This window comes from Cololabis saira, chromosome 2, assembly GCF_033807715.1.
Source record: "Cololabis saira isolate AMF1-May2022 chromosome 2, fColSai1.1, whole genome shotgun sequence".
In the NCBI taxonomy this organism is placed as follows: domain Eukaryota; kingdom Metazoa; phylum Chordata; class Actinopteri; order Beloniformes; family Belonidae; genus Cololabis; species Cololabis saira.
The window spans coordinates 16,831,851-16,852,233 of NC_084588.1; the positions used below are offsets into that span (position 1 = coordinate 16,831,851).

Below are 20,383 nucleotides of genomic sequence, written 5' to 3' on the forward strand. Positions count from 1 at the left end.
ACAGAGCGGACACATGGTTACAAGGTCTGTTTTTCAGGTTTGCAAAATACAAATAAGCTCTAGCACTCAGTACGTTCGGGCATCATGCGTCTCAAACTTTGCACCAATTTTTTTTTTGTCAGGTTAGAAAATGTTGATGTTTGAAGGGGCGATGTTCCCCATGTCTTGGATGCAGGAGATTGGATAATAAATTAAATGCCAGAGGAATTGATGGTTGGCTCACCTGTGTAAAGAAATATCTTTACTATGCTGAACTCAGGCTAAGAGAAACAGACACTGGCATATAAAATAGAAGCTATGAGCCTGTCGAACTGTGAGATTCCTTATGCACTAACCCAGAGTGTTCCTCTTGAAAAATACTGCTGCTTCACTACATTCCAGATGGACCATGACCTACGTTTTACTTGTTTCAAAATGCATATATGCTTAGAAATAGTAAACAAAGTTACTTAGAATTTAAGGGGTTGCCTTAGCACTGACCCACATCATTTGTCTTCTTGACTCATAATACTCTCCACTCTGCCGTTTTCTGTGCAGAGTCAGACAGTACTGACGCAGCCACAACATTCTTATGCCTTCCATTAAATGCATATTGAATGCAGGACCAGCCTTCATACAACACACTTAAATTCAAATGCTGACTGATGTTACATGGTGTGCAGAATGACATACCTTGCAATGTTTATGCATCTCCTTATTCACCTAGAATGCTAGGTGAATTTAAGGCTCTAAAGGGACAAACTCCTTGGTGCTTTTCAGACTTGTAAAAGCTGTTACAGTCTGAGTTGTTCAACCCAGACATTCACGTCTGCCAGAGCAGTTCTCCACACTTGGTTTAAAACCAACGAGATCATTTCTTTCAAGCTATTGCACCTTTAGTCTGGAATGTGCTTTCCTTTAATCGTGTCGATTTCTTTACAAAACCACTGGAATTTTTATTTGGACGTGTTTAGAGAGGACTTTTTTTGTCATTTCTGTTTATTTTTTTATTATTCTTGCCAGGATTTTTACTTTATAGGATTGCTATTTACATACGGTATCTTTACTTGCCATGGTTAAAATAAGCATCCTTTTTTTTTGTTTCATCTTTTGCTTATTTGTTATACAGACTTTTTTTGCATCAAAGACAGAAAGTTGTTTTCACAAACAATGACAGAATCTGAAACTTTTTTGGATCTATCATGAATACACAAAGCTGATTAAATGCGTCTTAACTTCAAAAAATGAACAAAGTCATCCAGTGCATACGCATGTAAACCAGATTTGAGAAAATAAGAAAAAATGCAATTTTTGGCTCCTCTCTCCATTTCCTAACACGTGTTCAGAAAAATACCCATCATTCATTCACAGGTTCATCTTTATATTAGTGGATTACAGCATGGTGCAAGGAGGAAGTAACATATTACAGATACAATGTATCTGTAATTTTCAAATCAACTTCAAATCATTTTACTTTTTTTTTTTTTCAACAAAGTTGTTTAGAGATTAACTTATATCGTTACACATTTTACCCATGCATGTCAAAACCATTGTACATGCCCAAATATTTTATTTTATTTATCTTTTTTTTTATTTTTTTTTTTTATTTTTTATAAACATATAAACATTCATGTGCATAGCCATTTTCTGATTTCAGAGGTGCAACACGATTCCAAAGATCCTTCTGTCAGCATTTCCTTTGTTATTTTCGGGCGTGTAATTATACAAGTGGATTTTGCGTTTCTTCTTCCTCTGCCATGCCTTGGTAGTGTGTGGGTTGTGCTTTTAAAAATATGCATGAATGTCCATAAAAACAATTTCATCTTGAAGACAGCAAAGTGTGCTTCACATTGTTAACATACTCCGCATTAATGGTACCATCACAGAAATTACAATGACCTTTGCCAAGAGGACTGATATAAACCCAAACCATAGGCCTAGCTTTATGGTTTGTTTGCTGATAACTGTCTGGATTACCCTTTTCCTCTTTCCTTTTGAGCTGCTTCTCGCTGTCAGCTTTGGTCTGATAAAAGTCTTTTCCCATCACTCCTATAATCTTCCTCGATTCACGCTGGTGTCTGGCACGCTCATGAAGTATCCAAGCTAATGGAAAAGAGAAAGGGGGGGAAAAAAGGAGGAGAAAAGAGGTGATCGAAGAGCTAGAGTCTACGAGCTCATCGCTTTTCCCCTCCTTTTTTTTCCTTTCTCTTTGATACACAAGCTGCTCAACTTCATAACACGTCATCAGTGAGGTCACTCTAAAATTAAATAAATAGTCACACACTTTTCAATTCGTTCAAGGTTATTTGTTTGTGTTTAGGTAGCCTATATTTGCATACGATAGAATATTTTTTTGGCCACCAGAAAAACATTTTTGACCCAGCCTTTATTTGGGATGGGTGTTTAATATAAGAAATATTTTGCTACACCGGCGGATAATTGTGACCGGCGGCAAATTGGGACTTGGCCATTATTTGAACTTTTACGGTATAACTTCTTTTTTCTAAAATAAAGTTTTGATTGCCATTTGTGAATGTAACTCTGTACGGTTATCTACTACAAGGCGTATGACACTAACCCCTTTTCAATATTTTTATATTATTGTATGTTTAATGTATGATCATTCGTTTATGCAGTGCTGACTGAGTGTGACGTTTAACGTCACACTCATTCTCACTCTCACCCTCAGTCTCATTCATTTGTTGAGTAGTTGGAGATCTTTAATCCATATTTGCTCGAAATATCTTTTCCTAACCTTATTTCACAAAATTGCTGCAATAACTTTATTTGAAATATGCTGCAAGTTTTTTTGCAGCATTTTTTTTCCAGTTTCCAAACTGTTCCAGATATTTCCTGATTTGGGAGTAGTCAATATATCAAATATATCAACTTATATGAGCTCATTTAGAAAGTGATGGCATCTGAGGCAGAGTCTCTCAGATGTGAAGGTAAGCATGGGGTTCACCAATCTGTGACGCCCTGATAAAATTGTAAAATAAATTTCAGGAAACTGTTGCTCAATGTTAACATTTTACATACTGAAGATCTCACTATCTGGATTGTTTATTATCATCAAAACCTTCAGAGAATATGCAGAAATTCCTGTGTGCACAGAACAATGATTTTGATGTTACAAATTCGGTTCTGGAACTTCAACTTAGATTGAAAAATAACCGACACTTTGAAATAGCACAAAGGCATGTTAAACATGTCTTTTATTCAACAAAAGTGAACAAAACTCAAGGTTAAAATAACATTTGTGACTTTTTGATTAAAAATTGTTGAAAAGAACTGAGTCCTACTGTATATAACACTACATGTATGTTTGCACAAATACCTGTCCCACAAGTTTCAAAAAGATGATTTTGGTCTTCTCAGTCCCCAAAGTACATAGGGGTGTTGCTCTGACATCAATGAAAAACTGAAAAATTGGCAAGTTCAGAGATTTTGAGCAAAACTGAGCATGCACTGAATCCCACACAGTTTGCTTGGGAAGATGCTACACAATGGCAAGCATCACCCTGTTCCATATTTTTAAGATGTGTTGCTGTCCTCCTGCAAAGACCTGTACTTCTACGGTTCAGATCCTATTTAACAAACTCTGTACTCTTCCTCAGCCCCTTTGACTTCTGGTTTACCACAGGGATCAGTTTTTGAGTACTGTCCTATATTCATTATACATATCATATATCCCTGGTATTAGGGTCAATAATTTCCCTCGTTAATGTGTTTTTTCTAATCTGTAAACAGATGACCTGCAAATGTAACTGCCAATCAAGCCTTCAGACACTTCTTTTAGTGCCCTGGAATGGCTTCACAGATGCATAGATTTCCTCTGTTTAAATGAGAGTAAAACTGAGTGCATTGTATTTTTCCAGGTCTTCAAGTCGCTGGCCCTCATACTCAGTCATGAGTGTGGTCTTGATAACAGTTTAAAAATGTTTAAAAACAGATGAATTCTATTGTCAGGGTGAACTTTTGGCAGCTAAGATTCTTCACAAAAGTCAAGCTATGCCTGAGGTGTGGTGACCCTGAGAAAGCCGTTCATGATTTCATTAGTCCCCGGCTCATTTATTGTAATGCTATTTGTTGTGGTATCACCAAACCGTACTACATAATTTGCAACTTGTTCAGAATGCTGCTGCTCACCTGTTGACAGGCACCCAGAAGCACGAGTACATCACTCCTGCCCTGTATTCTTTAAGCTGGCTCCCAGTTGAATTCAGAATACAGCTCTTGTTTTTTGTTTTTAGTGCTCTAAACAGCATTGCTCCTTCATATCTATGTGATGTCTCACGTTTCCATCAACCCAGCATAACTTAATGTTCATCTGACCAACACTTGTTCCATGGACAAGGGTGAAAAAGTCGGGTGATCGTTCTTTTGCAGACACTGGAACTCTGGAAGATGCTGGCCTGATACAAACCCTCAGTGACCTGCCTCTGTTCAAATCCAAACTAACGACTCACCTGTTCATAATGCTATTTGGCAAATAAAAGCACTCTCTACTCGAATTGTATTAGATTTTTATTGGTATATTTTAATCTATTTTTATTTTAATTTGTATTTTATGATTATTTTGCAAATTCATGTTCTTATTTGATTTTAATTGTGAACCGATTTGGTCAGCCCTGGTTGTTGTAAAATGTCCTATATAAATGAGCATTGACTGATTTTACACATCATCCCATTTTTGGGAGAATTGGGATGTAGAACACATTATAAACTTATGTGAATGTATTTATTTATTTATTTTTTACTAAATCTGGTTAGGCCTTCAACAACAGTATACTTAAGAGGCCATGGTGCTGCAGAAAAGAGGTATCTGAGGCTGTGTAGGAGATCTGCTAACAGCGTGTTTCTGACTTCCCTCCCATTTGACAGAGAGGAGATGAAGTCCCTCCAGGCAGCCTTGCAGAAGCAGCTGGATGAGGCAAATGAAAGAGCTGAGAAGCAGCAGGCCACGGTAAGACAGAACTGACCTCACCATCAGCATTCAGTCTCCTCTAACGGGTCTCCTCACCTGTCACACGGACCCCACAGTGATCTATGCTCATTACACAGAGGCCAGCTCTCTCAACATATGAACCAGAGTACTCTAAAATGGCAAGGAAATGCTTGCTACCTGTCTTTTTCATAAGCCACAGATATACTACAATGAAGATTAGTAAACAACAGAAAATTGTGGTATGAAACAAGTTAAAACTTCAAATAATTAAATGACTGAAAAAGCTACTTATTAATCTTGTGTTGATCAACAGTTTCAGAGCTGCAATGAAATAAAAGTATATATATACATACATACATACATACATACATACATACATACATACATACATACATACATACATACATACATACATACATACATACATACATACATACGTACAGTGGGGCAAAAAAGTATTTAGTCAGCCACCAATTGTGCAAGTGCTCCCAATTAAAAAGATGAGAGAGGCCTGCAATTTTCAACTATTAGAGATAAAATGGGGGCAAAGAATCCAGGAAATCACATTGTAGGATTTTTAATGAATGAATTGGTAAAATCCTGGGTAAAAGTATTGAGATGAACTTTAGTCATTGACCAAATACTTTTTTCTTTACACGCATTCTTTAAAAATCCTACAATGTGATTTTCTGTTTTTTCTTTTTTCATTTTGTCTCTCATAGTTGAGATATACCTGTGATGAAAATTACAGGCCTCTCTTATATTTTCGACTGGGAGAACTTGGACAACTGGTGATTAAATAGTATTTGCCCCACTGTGTGTGTGTGTGTGTGTGTGTGTGTGTGTGTGTGTGTGTGTGTGTGTGTGTGTGTGTGTGTGTGTGTGTGTGTGTGTGTGTGTGTGTGTGTGTGTGTTTGTGTTTGTGTGTATATATATATACTCAAAAATCTGTCAAAATGTTTTAGTGTGACTTTGGTAGCGACGGTCGCTTTGCTTAATTGATGGTCGTTCAGCTGATAGATTAAAGTCGGTCCTCTGTTGGATATGGATTGCAACGTCAGACAACGTTAGATAACTAATTATGTAGCACTGTCAAGCAACCATCATCCAACATCTAGTTAATGTTACCTTACTTTTATTAGACATCAAGCCAACGTTAGCTGTTCAAATCTATATCAGAATCTGATTATAATCTAATGTTGAATAAAAAGTTGTTCCAACCTCACACTAACTTCATATGTCCGCTATTGCTGGCAACGATGAACCAATTAGAGAACAGGACGTAGTATGACGCTTACCTCCGCCACTTTATTTGTGGATTTGTGGAGGAGTTAGGTTCATTCCTCCCACCTAATACCAGCTCCTTTCAACAGAGGAGCTAGAAAAGGGACCTGTTCTATTGTATTTCTGTGGTCTGTAGTATTATGGCAAAATCATGTTATAGACATTTCATTAAGACCTCAGGAAATTGTGCCAACATTTGGTGGAAAAAAAGGTTCAGAATATCCTTCCACCCATGATCTATACCCACCTATTCTTATTCAGGGTCACTGGGATATGCAGAGGCCTATCTCAGCTTTTGGGCAAAAGGTAGAGGCACACTGTGGACAGGTTGAGGGTAGAATATGTCTCCTTTAATATCACCACATCTTTACCATTTGTGGCTTTGAGTAAAATGTTCATTAACCCTGAGACGTTGATATCTAAAATACCAGTCAGCCAGGTCATCATAATTGAAGAAGCTTACATCAAGAGCCCACCCTGAGTTTATCTTTTGAAGTGTCATTAGTGTCATGACACTTTCTCATGCCCACCTGACCACCATGAAACATTTGGGTCACAATGTGCAACAGGTGTGAAACCGTTTTGGCTAGGGATGTCAACACTGCACTGAATGTGACTGACAGGTGGAGCCTTGGGCCACCACCTCACTGATAGATGCCTTTTTTCGTTTTTTTCCTCTGACTGGTGTTAGATGTATTCTTTCACACCTCTCTCAAACCATCGGTGCTCTGTGTCTAGATTGTGTAACTGTTTTTAAATGAGTGTCCCTTAACTTGGAGATGCAGGTGCACTGTGTCTCCTGGGTTGTACAATGTGCTTAGAAAGGGATTTTTGTAGTCATGCTTTTATACATAGGGATGTATTTAAATGCACATATGGCCCCATTAAGCTTTTTGTTGGGTGTTTTTATCCTTGGGGGGGAACCGGTTTTATTTGGAACTTGCTCACAGTCTGTTAAAACTGACAAAAAGCCTCCAGCTAACTTCCACTTCTACTATTGTGATTACTATTTTACCCATTGTCATGAAATCTTGCAACTTTTTGGGACAACATAACTTTTCATCTAGCTCCATTATCGAGTCAGATCTTGGTACTTGAAGAATTAAAAGACTTCACCATCTGTGTCAGATGTACTAATATCTGTCTTTATTCTCATAAAGCCACCTCCATACTAGTCAAGACAGCAGTTTTACTGCTGAAACTGTGTTTTTCTGTACATTTCAGAATTGCTTAACTGGTGAAAAAGTATTTAGAGTTTCTTTTATCTGTACACATCCTTAGTTTTCCAATTAATTTCCTTCTTTAGACATATTTACTTTTAAATCCAGCACTAAGCAATGAAAACAGGTCTTAACTGTTTGTACGATTCACTAAACTGTCTGTTTTGCCTCGTCTTAACTGAAAACCTAAGAGCAAATGCAGGATTTCTTTTCTGTGCTGTTCTTATTTTAAAAAAAAACCCATACCCGTAGGCTGTGGCAGTGACTGAAAGGCTTAAACATGAACCTTGATGTTATCATGCCCTGCTTGGGGATGTGAGTCAACTGACAAGACTTAGTTTACTATTCCCTGGGGTGTATACCTGGCATGGGGTCACCAGCACCATGCATCTTTTCCTTTTTGTCCACACGACTATCTTGATGACCTATCTCAAGGACGCACAACACCAGGAAAAAAAACAACCACAAAAACGTCCCTTTTCTCTCAAATGGGATGAACAGAAAAAGACCAGACCTCAACCTATCTCTCTTACTCTCTCTCACACACACACACACACACACACACACACACACACACACACACACACACACACACACACACACACACACACACACACACAGGAAATTCATCCCTTTACATGGCTGCCCACGGCAGGATTTTGCCATGTGCAGCAAGTGTTTGAACCTCCATCTGGCAGCAACAAGCTCACACACGAGGCACAAACCTGCGCCAATAAGACATGCTTGTGATAAAAGGATTGCCATAAACAAAGATATCACTCTGCCATAATAAGCATATGGGCTATTAAATCAGCCAGCAAGTGTAATAGGCATTTGCTCAGGAATAAAAGCTTCAGTGTGTTGGATGTGTCATCAAACATTACTGGACACTTGTCACGCCACACTAACTTTGTAAGCCATGAGAGAGGCGTTCTTTGTGACAGAGTTCCTTATCAGAGTTTAAAAAAAAGTCTTTAAGCCTTGATAGGTGGCCATGTGAACACTGACACACAGTCTTACAAATTCACTGCACCAAAGGGCCTCTGTACCCCATGTCAGCTGATAAGTAGCTGTTTTCATTTATGGTAGGAGCCTTAGTCATAGCCGTGCACCTGGATGGAAATTTACCCAAACTCCTGTTGTTTTGTCTGCCTGTACTGGGGCTTATTTCAGAAAGGAGGTTTAAACATTTTGCTACAAAACTCACTCACACTCTACAAACCTTGAGATGAAAAACGAACAGATTCCATTTTCAAATCAGAGGGTTTAGAGAGTTCAATCATCTCTCAGTATATGTGCTATATGTCGACAGAGAGTTACGCAAAGGCACCGCCACTATGAATAGCCTCCCTCGATTGAGCGCTGATAACATGATTCACCACAGCAACACCAACTGAACAGAAGACATCTTCCCACATTTCTATGTTAGGATTAGAGCTTTTATTGGAAACATGTATTTCATTTGGTCAACTTTTGGGCAGAAAAGTAACAGCTGCAGCGGTGGACGGAAGAGAGTCGACGTGGGAGAAATGGCAGAGCAAGTGAAGTCATAATCCAGATATTTGACTGTTATAATAATGTGTAGGTGATTCACTTTTCATGCAGGTGCAAGGAAAGAGAACTTGAACGCAACTGCCGATCAAGTATAAAAACGTAATTCAGATAGGAGATTGAAACCTAACAGCCTTGTGGTTGTCACATTAATAACATTTTACACAAGCCTTTTCTAATATAGGCACCTGGTTTATTACACATTCAACAGTTAAAGCGTGGAAGATATTTAAAAGGCGGCATGCCGTTTTGTCAAAAGTTGGCACAATTCTCTGATATTTTAATGAGTGTCCCATCTACAAAGCAAAAAGGAATGTTCATGATGACAGGAGTCTCGTCACAAGCTTGAACCTGTGCCTCTGTTTGATGTTGATTAAAACCCACCAAAAAGCATTGCTAATATGTCCTGACCTCGAGCTTTCTGAAACTAAAACTGTTTTCCTTACACAAAAACAGTGCAAATGATTTGTTGAAATGTTTTTTTTTTCTTTTCTTTTACACAGTGTCCCAACTTTTTTTTTAAATTGGGGTTGTATTAGAGGACATATTATGGAAATAGCATGTTTGATGTGTTTGTTAACTCCAAAATGCTCAGATAACACACCTCTGCCACTTTTTTCGGGGCCACTGAGGTCTGAAAATGTAATTCGGTGAGTGGTTCAGATTTGCAGATACTCTCACATCCGACATTGACATCAGAGCAGATTTATCCAGCTCTCCCATATTTGACTCCACATCTTTCTTTATTTTCAGAGTGGGGTGTGGTAAGTTTCACATTCATTTCCAAAAAAGGAACCCCGAGAGCGCTGAGCAGAGACAATAACTCCAGCTCCATTAAACCAGCTGCTATTAACAGAGCTTTAAATACAGTGTGTGCTTTATCTGTTAATCAAAGCATCTCATGGTCATTTCACTAAGACTTCAGGTGATACAAATGACAGAATATGTTTAGTAGGAATGGGCAATATTTTATCGTTCGATATACCGTGAACAAATTCCCCACGGTAAGAATTTGTCATCTCGCGGTAAAAACGATAAATTCCCGTTGATGACGTTTTTGTGCAAAACCTGATTTATGGTTCTGCGTTAAATCCACGCACAATGTACGTGAAGGAAGGAAGGAAGGAAGGAAGGAAGGAAGGAAGGAAGGAAGGAAGGAAGGAAGGAAGGAAGGAAGGAAGGAAGGAAGGAAGGAAGGAAGGAAGGAAGGAAGGAAGGAAGGAAGGAAGGAAGGAAGGAAGGAAGGAAGGAAGGAAGGAAGGAAGGAAGGAAGGAAGGAAGGAAGGAAGGAAGGAAGGAAGGAAGGAAGGAAGGAAGGAAGGAAGGAAGGAAGGAAGGAAGGAAGGAAGGAAGGAAGGAAGGAAGGAAGGAAGGAAGGAAGGAAGGAAGGAAGGAAGGAAGGAAGGAAGGAAGGAAGGAAGGAAGGATAAATTCCTGTTGATTACGTTTTTGTGTTTTGTAACAAACATGGCGGATCTGAGAGCGAGATAGATTTATAGTTAAAAAGGTGGAGTTGAATTGGTATTTTTTTTATCGTCATTTTTATCGTTATCGGGATAAATGCCAGAAATGATCGTGATACATTTTTTAGTCCATACCGCCCATCCCTAATGTTTAGGAGATGAATGAGCTTACCTAATGTAAACTTACCTTTTTTAAATGTGTTTATTGTCAGGGGTGGTGACAGTAATTGAATATTGCCTTTCATGCTGTCATGGCCTGCACAGAGATACGAGTCAACTGGTTCGATGTAGCTTATGTTTCCCCAGGGTACCTCGCTTGAACGTGGAAGAAGTGTGGCTTTGAGTTTAGAAAATAAATAAATACAATCCTACAAGGAAAAGGGATGTTTTTTATGCTTTTTTAAATTCATGAGCACAACAAATGCACAACAAATGCATTTTTAGTCCCCTAAAAAAATAAAAATGTATAAATCTGTTTTTATTCTTTTTTTTTTTGTCAGCATATCGCCAACAAAAAAATAAAATCCCACTGCTGGTTGAAACATTGCCTGTGTAGGGAAAAGTGTAATACAGCTTCTAACTTCCTTTTCAGTGCCAAAAGAGCTCCATTATTGTCAGGAATAACAATAAAAGGATCAGGTTTGCAGACTACACAGTACTTGACTACTATCAATGAGGGGGGGGGAACTGTGGACGATACACAACCAAACACAGCTGAGTTGTTGATTGTGTTTCTCTTGTGACTTTTCTGTCCTCAGATTAAATATGTCAAAGCAGAGATGGAGAAGAAAACCAAAATCATCAAGGATTTACAACAAGAGGTGAGTCACATCATTAAAGGCTGCCTTGAATCCAAATACAGACAAGGTTTATATACGTGTATCAAACCACAGTGGTCGAACCACCTTTCTCGTCCTCCTACATTTCATTTAATGATTTTCTCAGTTTGCCAAAGGCTTTCTGAAAGTCCTAAATGAATACAACCCTGCTTGCTGCTTCCCATCAAATGTGTACATACACTGCCAGGAATACAGTGGGTAGTGGCTGACTAAGTATTTAGTCAGCCACCAGTAGTGCAAGTTCTCCCACTTAAAAAGATAAGAGAGGCCTGTAATTTTCATCACAGGTATATCTCAACTATGAGAGACAAAATGAAAAAAAAAAAATCCAGAAAATCACTGTCTGATTTTTAAAGAATGTATTTGCAAATTATAGTGGAAAATAAGTATTAGGTCAAGAACAAAAGTTCATCTCAATACTTTGGGCCAATCCCAATACACCCCCTACTTTCTACCACTAGCCCTAAAAATGAGTAGGGCCCTTGTAATCTTCCCTAAGGACTGGGACACCACTTGCTACGTCACTGCGTGGTTTACGTTCGGGTACGTAAGCGACTGCGTAGTTACGTTTGCACATACGTCACTGTTTCCTTTTTTTCCTTTATTCTTTTTCGTTTCTACCTTTCCTGCTTATGATATTTATATCCGATGTCTTAAATGCCAACAAACCTAAGCAAGCAAATTTCATTGCAGATGAACTAAAAGATTAAAAGCCACACAGTCACTGCACTCAAAGTGACTAAAGAAATGAAAGACAAGGATTGAAAAAAAGAAATAAAGACAAAAACACCTGCCCCTTAAATGCAAAATGGTATTATCTGCAGCAGCTCTATAAAGGAAACTAAGAGGAAATGTCAAAGTTGAACTCGCTTGACAAGTTCTGTGAGAAATGAAATGGCATCGTTAGACACCAGACAATTAATTTATTTGTCGGAATTGTATAAATACAATTATTACTTTTTTTTTTTTAAGGAAAGTTGAGGAAACATTTCCTGTTCTAGATCACTTAGGACTTCTGATTTTCTGCAAAATATCCTTGAATGTCTGATTCTTTTTTATCAGCTCCGTCAAAGTCAGAAGTTTACATACACTTGAATAATATTTGATAAATAAGCTTTCAAACTGTGGCATATGGCTCAAAGATTTTGGGTGATCCTTCAAAAGATTCTCACAAGATCTTGCTGGAGTTTTGCTCCTTTCCTTCAGACAGAACTGTCTGGTAGAGTTGAGTCAAGAATTTGACTCTTCATGCACATGTGCTTTTTTCAGTGCCGCTCACAATTTCTCTGCAGGATTGAGAGCTTTATGAGGTTCACCAGTCCATGTAAGCAGCAGTAATGAAGCCTCAAAATATGTTTCTGACACCCCTATATGTGGCTGCGATGTCTACTGAAGCCTGCAAGCTTCCCCCTTTTTCTTTCGAAAAGCCAAATAAGACCCTAAGACATGCTTTTAACTAGACATTTCCATGTAAAAACTGCCCCAGTGAGAAAAACGTCTTTTTCATGGTGGTTTGGGAGGCATGGCTTCCTGTCGCTGCGTGACCTTTCAGCTCATGTCAGTTCAAAACATTATAGTATGGATGATGATACAATCCAGTTTAGGGCTGCAATGATTCCTCAAGTACCTCGAGTAATTCGATTACAATAAATGATCGAGGAATTTCCTCTGCCTCGAAGCCTCGTTTAAATAAAAAATAAATTAAAACTTCACGTTTCGCACGGGTTCTTTTTCATGTGACACAACGTGCTAACACGCATGTGTCCCTTTTATAAAACGGAAGAAGACGGCGTTGCGCTTTTCGTAACGTGTGAACAGTTTAGCTGCACAGACGCTGGCCCGGGACTGACAGCGGTGACAGTGCCAATGAGAATATGCTGCAAAGCGAAAGTAATAAGAGGAAGAGAAAGAAGATGTCGAAGGTGTGGGATTATTTCAAATTAAAAATGAAGGCCCCGGTCCACATGGTGTAAGACTCTTGTTCCAAGTCCCGGTCCACAGCCAAGCATTTCTGTTTAAACGTGTTCTGAATGTGAAGTATCACTATTTAAAAGCAGTGTTTAAGAATATTTTTTTTATTTTTGATACTAAAGTTTCAGGAAATGTTAAGTTTAAAATAATTGTATTTTAATTTTATTGGAACATTTAACAAAGATTAGAAATACAGGATAGGTGGACTTCTTGCCGGGCATTTCTGCCTGACGCACCTCCTCCGGTGCCTTTCGGAAATGGACCAACTCTTCAGCGTGGGCTAACTTTGGTCATCAGCTGGGGACCACCGGTGATTGATGTTTCGCTCCTTTAACCCCGGGACATCGACTGGTGGCGGAGCGATGGCTGGGATTTCTCCCTGCCAACCCCACTGCCCTAGGTGTTACTTGGCCCCCAGCTCCTAATCTCTCTCCGTAGCCACAGCCAGAAGCTGCCTTTCTCGGCCTCCTCTGCCAGCTCCTTTGCTGCTCTGCGATGGCCGGCTCCTGTGCACCCCAGGTCTCGCAGCAGACGGGAGGTTGAGGAGCCAATGAAACCCCTGCACCCCACCTCTACAGGGCATATCGTGGCTTTCCAGCCAGCCTCGCTGCACTCTGCTGCCAGGTCTGAGTACTTTGCCCTTTTCCTCTCATGCGCAGCTTCCAGACCCCCCTCCCACGGAACAGTGAGCTCCACCAGGAGGACCGCCTTACTGGCCACGGACCATAGCAACACATCTGGCCGTAGCGTTGTCTCGACGATCTCTCTGGGGAACTGCAACTGCCTTCCTAGGTCGACCCTCATGCACCATTCGCTGCCGGGCGGGGGGGGGCATTGATGGTCTCGCCAGCCATTGCAAACTGGATGGTGCGTCCCTCTGGGGCAGCTGGCAGGCTGTTTGCCTTTTGTCTGCATCATGCCACCATCTGTAGCGGCCTTGGGACAGAGCCGTCTTGCATCCCGACAGGATGTGCTGGAGGCTCGCGTTGACGGTGTCGCAGAGGGGGCAGATCTCTTCTGTGCCGAACCACAGGTGGAGGTTTTGGGGACAAGGTAGGGTGTTATACGTTGCTCGGATTAGGAAGCTGATCCTGGCTAGGGGGATCTTCCACAGGTCAGGCCGCCTGACCATTACGCCTTGCCATGATGACCAATCACCTTGCCGGCTTTGAGCCACCGCTTTAATGGTATAGCGTTCCTGCTCTGACCTTGCCACTTCCGACACCAACATGGCTTTCCTCTATTGCTTGGAGGCCTTCGACCAGAAGAGGGGGGTCTCACATTTCGGCCGAGACCTGCAAACAAACAGTTTACTAGTTTGCATAATATGTACATAAATGTAAATTTTTCTCATAAAAGAAACAAATTGGTTGTTTTTAATCAAGTAATCTGTCGTTTTCTATTGTATATTTATAATTGGGCTTTAATAAAGCAAAAGTAAGTCTTAGAATAATGGATCACCTAAATATTCGATAACTGCAGCCCTAATCCAGTTTCAGCTTGCATTTTCAGCTTACTGCAGAGTTATATTGTTGTTTTTCTCTCGTCAAAATATGAGGAAGGATTTCATGTTTTGCATCTTAAAAGCACAAATTAATTTATGATCTTTGAGACGATAAGCACAAAATATATTATGTATTACACCAATATGCAGAGAAGCTACAGATATTTTTTGCTTTAAATCCTTTAGATTTTGTTTGATCATAAGATATGGTGAATAGATTCTGTAAGTCCTGCCAATGCATCTTTAAAATAAAATACCTTTCACCAGATGTTCAAATTAATTTGAGACTAATTCTGAATAAACTTTTTTTGAAACATGACTGAGTGCATCGAATGAAGTCCCAAACTGGCCTCATGACATCAATTTACTGCTTCCAAGTTCTGCCAAGAAGTGCTCAGCACAATGCAGGGGCTTTTGTGGATATATTAGACATGTATGTAAATTATATAGTCCTAAATCACAGGCATTAGTTTAAGGATTTTTCCTTTTAATGACTTACTTCTACATGTCTATTTTAACATCTCATTAAATTTCTCAAGTGATTTGTTGCCATTTTCTTGTAATTTCTAAGCAAAATATGCATTGAGTTCTGCTCTTATTGTGGAAATCTGAAATGATGCACCAGTTGAAATATTTTGATATACAGTTTACACTGATGCCTTCAGACAGCACAGCGCCATCAGTCAGGGAAGGAGAAGCCAAGGTCATTAGTTTGAATAATTCAGTCAGTCTCTCATGCTGCCATTTCACACTTGTAACAATTAAAACAATTTAAACCAAATTCCTGTGAATTTGTGAGTGAAAGTTTTTTTTTTTTCAGCACATATAGATGAAGATGTCAACATTAATAAATTCATATAAGATATGAGTTGGCCTTGGTTCAGGATGTAGTGTAGTCGGCCACCAATGGAGGGACACCTCATGTCCAAGAACAATAAACTAAGCCTCAAGTTGTCATTGATTTAGGGTAGCGCGCAACACTTTGTCAGGAAATGGTGGAGTAGGACCCAGATGCAGGAGACCAGGAAGCAGGAGTTCAAAAAAATAGTGATTTATTGTAAATCAAAAGAAAAGCGCTGCTTAGCAGGATTGCAAAATCAAGAGCTTACACATGAATCAAAACTACAAAACCCTGACATGAAAACATGGAGGGAGGAAACAGTACGGACCAGCCGGGAGCAAGGGAAGACAAGACTAGATATACACAGAAGGGTTAACGAGACACAGGGGCAGACGATCAGGGCAGATGGGAAACCGGAAAGTCAAGACAAAACTGAAACACAAAGACACGCGGTGCGTCCGAAATGCCATACTAAACAGTATATACTCAAAAAGTATACTTAAGTTCGGCACACTTTTGAGTAAATATCAGTAGTGTGCATTAATTCGGACGTACTATGAAGAGCGCACACGTCACTTCATGCCGTTGGGAGGAAGTGACGTGTCACAGCAGCAGTAGCAGCACCGCTCCGCTCTTTCCCATTTATCCTGGCCCAAACAAGATGACATTATATAATATTATTATATACGAATATTATAATATTAATATTATATAATAATATTATTATACTTAATATTATACTTATGACATATACGTATCTGCGTATCATTTAGCAACCAAACACCGCTGCATTGCATTGTGGGAAGTTTCTGCTTAGCTAGTGTCCATCAATTCATACTAATACATTTCTCTGGAATGAGTATGGATGGCGCATACTATTGAGTACGTACTAATGTTTCGGACGCACTAAAAAATCTCACATACTGTTTTTGCATACTCATTAGGGTGGAAGTATGCAATTTCGGATGCAGCCATGGGTTTTAAAATAAAACAGGAAAAGACAAAACCGTGACACTTTTGCCACAGTTGCCAACAATACTAGAAAAAAGCACCACATAAATGAGGTGCCAAACAGTGCGGCGTTCACTGCAGTTGAGCTCAAACTAAAACTCGGTCATGGTTTTGGGGGGGATTTTTGTGATCCAAGTTACCCTCACTTCTGAAAAGAACAGGATCTGTCACTGTTATTCACCATTATTGTTTTGTTTGTTTGTTTTTTTTCTCTTTTAATAAGGCTACTTGCCGTCTTAATCCTGAAGTTTCAGGAAAAAACGTCTATAAGACTATTTCCCCAGATACAATTGTTAATCTACTAGTAAAGTACAAACTTTCATAACTATTATTTTTTTAAATGAGGAAGATTTGCTACATCTTCCCTTTTGATTCATTTCAACATTTATATATTTTTTCTTTTATGAAAATCTGTTGCATTTGAGAATTTTCAGCTTTGATGATCCCCCATAATCTTGTGAAATCTTGAACCTACTGTGCTGACCATCATGAATTTCCATGACGGTTTTAAGAAAATATTTAAATATACACTCATTCTCAATTTCCTATTGTAACGTCTTCCCTTTCCATCATCTACCTTTGTTCCTCAGTTTGTCGGTGTGCCCAAAAGCCCTGGCAAATGGCTACATCACAGTTCCACATCGTGGCATCAATTACACGAAAGCCCACCAAAGAAATAGGGAGGAATATGTGTAGAAGTGATACGAGAGGAATATATATTCCTGTTCATTAGTGCACATCATAAGTCGGAACAGAAGCAACAAAACATGGAAATGAAGGTGAAAATGAAGGGCTGTGACAGACATATATCGAATTAGGACTTGCGTACTGCCCTGCAGGGAGTAATCAGAGGTAAATACAGAGACACTTCTATAATCAATCAAGTGATTTTCACAGCAGGTGCTTGCATATGTCTGCAGCACTGTACAGCAGATCAGCATAACTGACTAAATGACCCATAAAGAACACTGTGATTTCAATTCCTAATGAAAAACAGATTCCTCTACTTCAAAATAACATCTCAGTTTGGATGTAGGGGAAATCTTCACATACTGACAAAGGAGCATTGAAAAGATCTCACATTGCTCACAGTGTCTGTATGATTGTCTGTTTTCACATGTTTTGATCCCGGCCCTCCTGTTAAAACTCATTACCATAAGCCAGCCTTCAATATAGAAACAAATCTTGCCAAGACAAGGGTTGGCAAAGAGCTCTGGCAATTGTTAAAGTGGCATTACAGTTGTTCTTGAAAAGACTCAACAAATTTGCTGCAGTTTTTTTCAACTGAAATTCTTTTGGAAAGCCTGTGAAGCAGTGTGAAAGCTATTTGTTCAGATTCACACTGCAGACAGGAAGAGGAGGCAGAAAGCAACAGCGCTGTGGACAAAATTACCACAGACACCCACTGCTGCCCTCATCTGCGCTTCAGCGCTGACATTTTGAAGTTCGCCTTCTCTGTTCCAGATCTACATATCTTAAAAAACAGCCCTGCCGGTTTGAAAACCTTCATAATCAGATACAGAACGGGTCATTTGTAGTCAATGGAAGTGAGGCGACGTCTCCAATACCTCTGCAATGTTGACATTTAAGTCATGGCTACATACAGAGATTTGTGGGAATCATTGCCATGCAACTGTTACTTTTGTGGGAAATACTCAAAGAATTTGTGTAGAAACTCAAAGGTCATAAGTATTGAAGTATTGTCATTTAAAAACACTTTTCACCGTTACACTATAGAGTGAACTTTCTTGGTCTGCCAACATGACCTTCTGCGATTTTCTTTGAATATAACTTTGACTTGATATTGTTAAATTGTCACTTTTCGTTTTATTTTCATACTGTACTTTACAGTATAATCATTTGTATTTTTGACAATTGAAAACAAATTCATTATTTTTTCATTAGAAAAATGGAAAAGGGATCCACCACCTTCCTCTGGAGCAACTCAAACAATACATTTGAAGGTTGCTGGCAAGCTACTGTATGTCAGGCACCTCGTTTGCTCTCATATTCCTCCCTCGCCATGATTCACTCCAGTTACACCCACTAAGTCCACTGGTCTATTTCAATGGGAAAAAATAAAAATACCCATCTCTGCCTGGCTACCTGATTGCACAACCACAAAACTTTCTGCTCCTCAAAAAAAAAAACTAAAAAGAAAAACATCACGACCGCCTGCGTGTCCACCTGTAGTTTCCAGGTTTAAGGTTCTTAAATTGTTCTTCACCACTCAAATAACAACATCACAGTGCAGTTGTTATCTGTGGTGCATTATGAGCTTAGAGCCTGAACAGAAAACTTTTCACTATCACTATTTGTGGTAATGATTGTAGCATGAGTTTAGTGACTGAGCCACAGCAAACTATGTTGCACTCAGTCCAGCTGTTGTGTGGGAAGTGCAAAATGCTTTATGTAATAGCAGTTCCTGTTCAAGCATTTCCTCATTAATGTGGCAAGCAGTCATGTCAGACAAACCATGATGTTTATGTTCCGTTGATGATGGACTTTAAAAGTCACTAGGTTTCACTCAAACATAACTTTCTGAACTTTGTAAACAAACAACAGTGGGATCAGATCGGTTATCAGGTATTGACCAAAGCCTCGGCACTGGTGTATAAGGACTCTAGGACTCATTTCTCTGTATAAGCCATGTTGAAACCTGTATAACATTGCTCACTCGTGCAAATCAGCTGTAGACTGACACAGTGGCCATGAAACATGATACCTTATATTGGTAATAAGTGACAGAATTATCATTAATCTATTTTAAGTGTATGCTCTGAATAATTCACATATTTTTAGAATTGTGATTTTGTCATGGGAAGTTGTTAATGATGTCTTACAAAGATAAAAAGGAAGATCTTTGCAGCAAACAGTGTCTTTTGTTTACACCAGCGTTAGCTCTTGAAATGTTCTATTATGTTGCACATCACCGTGAATTGTGTCATGGTGTCATCGGAGAAGCTTTACTGCTGTAGTTCACTGTCAAGTCATTATCAGTGATTTGCTTTCAGGGCTTATTACGGAGCATTCTGAGGGAGGGATGATTTACCGGATGACTCTGGCAGCAGGACTCAGGGATTCATCAGGTTCTCACAGAGCGTTATAATAGACAGTTTTGACACATACTCAATCAGAGCTGCTGATACTGAATTTTTTTCCTTTTTTTGTCTAAAATAGCTCCTCATCATTGTCTCCCCCTTTCATGTCCTCTCGATGTAATTTCACTGGCTAAATGGGCCTAAAAATAATTATCCAGCAGAGCAGTGACTGGCCCTTTTTATCTTTCCAGGTAGAAAAACTGACATGTAACTGGAGTAGCTGGAATATGGAAACTACATCATATTGTATGTTAAAGAGGACAAAGACCAGCAGATGAAGTTAATAGAGGTTAATAGAGGTTAATTAACACCATGATCTGGAAAGCTTATTGTTTATATGCGTTTACTTGTTTGTGAATATCAGAGTGGTGAAGGAAAAACATTAACATTTTACTTTTCATATTTTAAAGTTATTCTATAAAAACAGAAACAGATCAAACAACTACAGATACAGAATATTAAGGATATCAATCAATCAATTCATATTTATTTCGAGCAATGAACATAACATAAATGACCTGCGTGCAACATAAAATTAAACAAATACCTTTTATCAGGTGCAGGTTCAAAATACAAATTAATTCGTCAACACTCGAAAGGGAGTGGGAAGAAGAAAACTTATTTAATCCCACCCCTGTTTCTCATTAACAACTTGACAGATTTTTTTTTTA

The 20,383-nt window shown here is 39.1% G+C and overlaps 1 protein-coding gene across 1 annotated transcript in view; it reads left to right on the top strand.

The window, feature by feature from the left end:
- The window catches only part of luzp2 (leucine zipper protein 2), a 242,615-nt gene that overhangs the window by 120,702 nt on the left and 101,530 nt on the right, over nucleotides 1–20,383 (top strand). Inside the window, exons 4-5 of the mRNA XM_061709270.1 lie at nucleotides 4,864–4,945; nucleotides 11,204–11,266. Of these exons, the coding sequence (XP_061565254.1) occupies nucleotides 4,864–4,945; nucleotides 11,204–11,266 (145 nt within the window). The remainder of the gene's footprint in view (nucleotides 1–4,863; nucleotides 4,946–11,203; nucleotides 11,267–20,383) is intronic.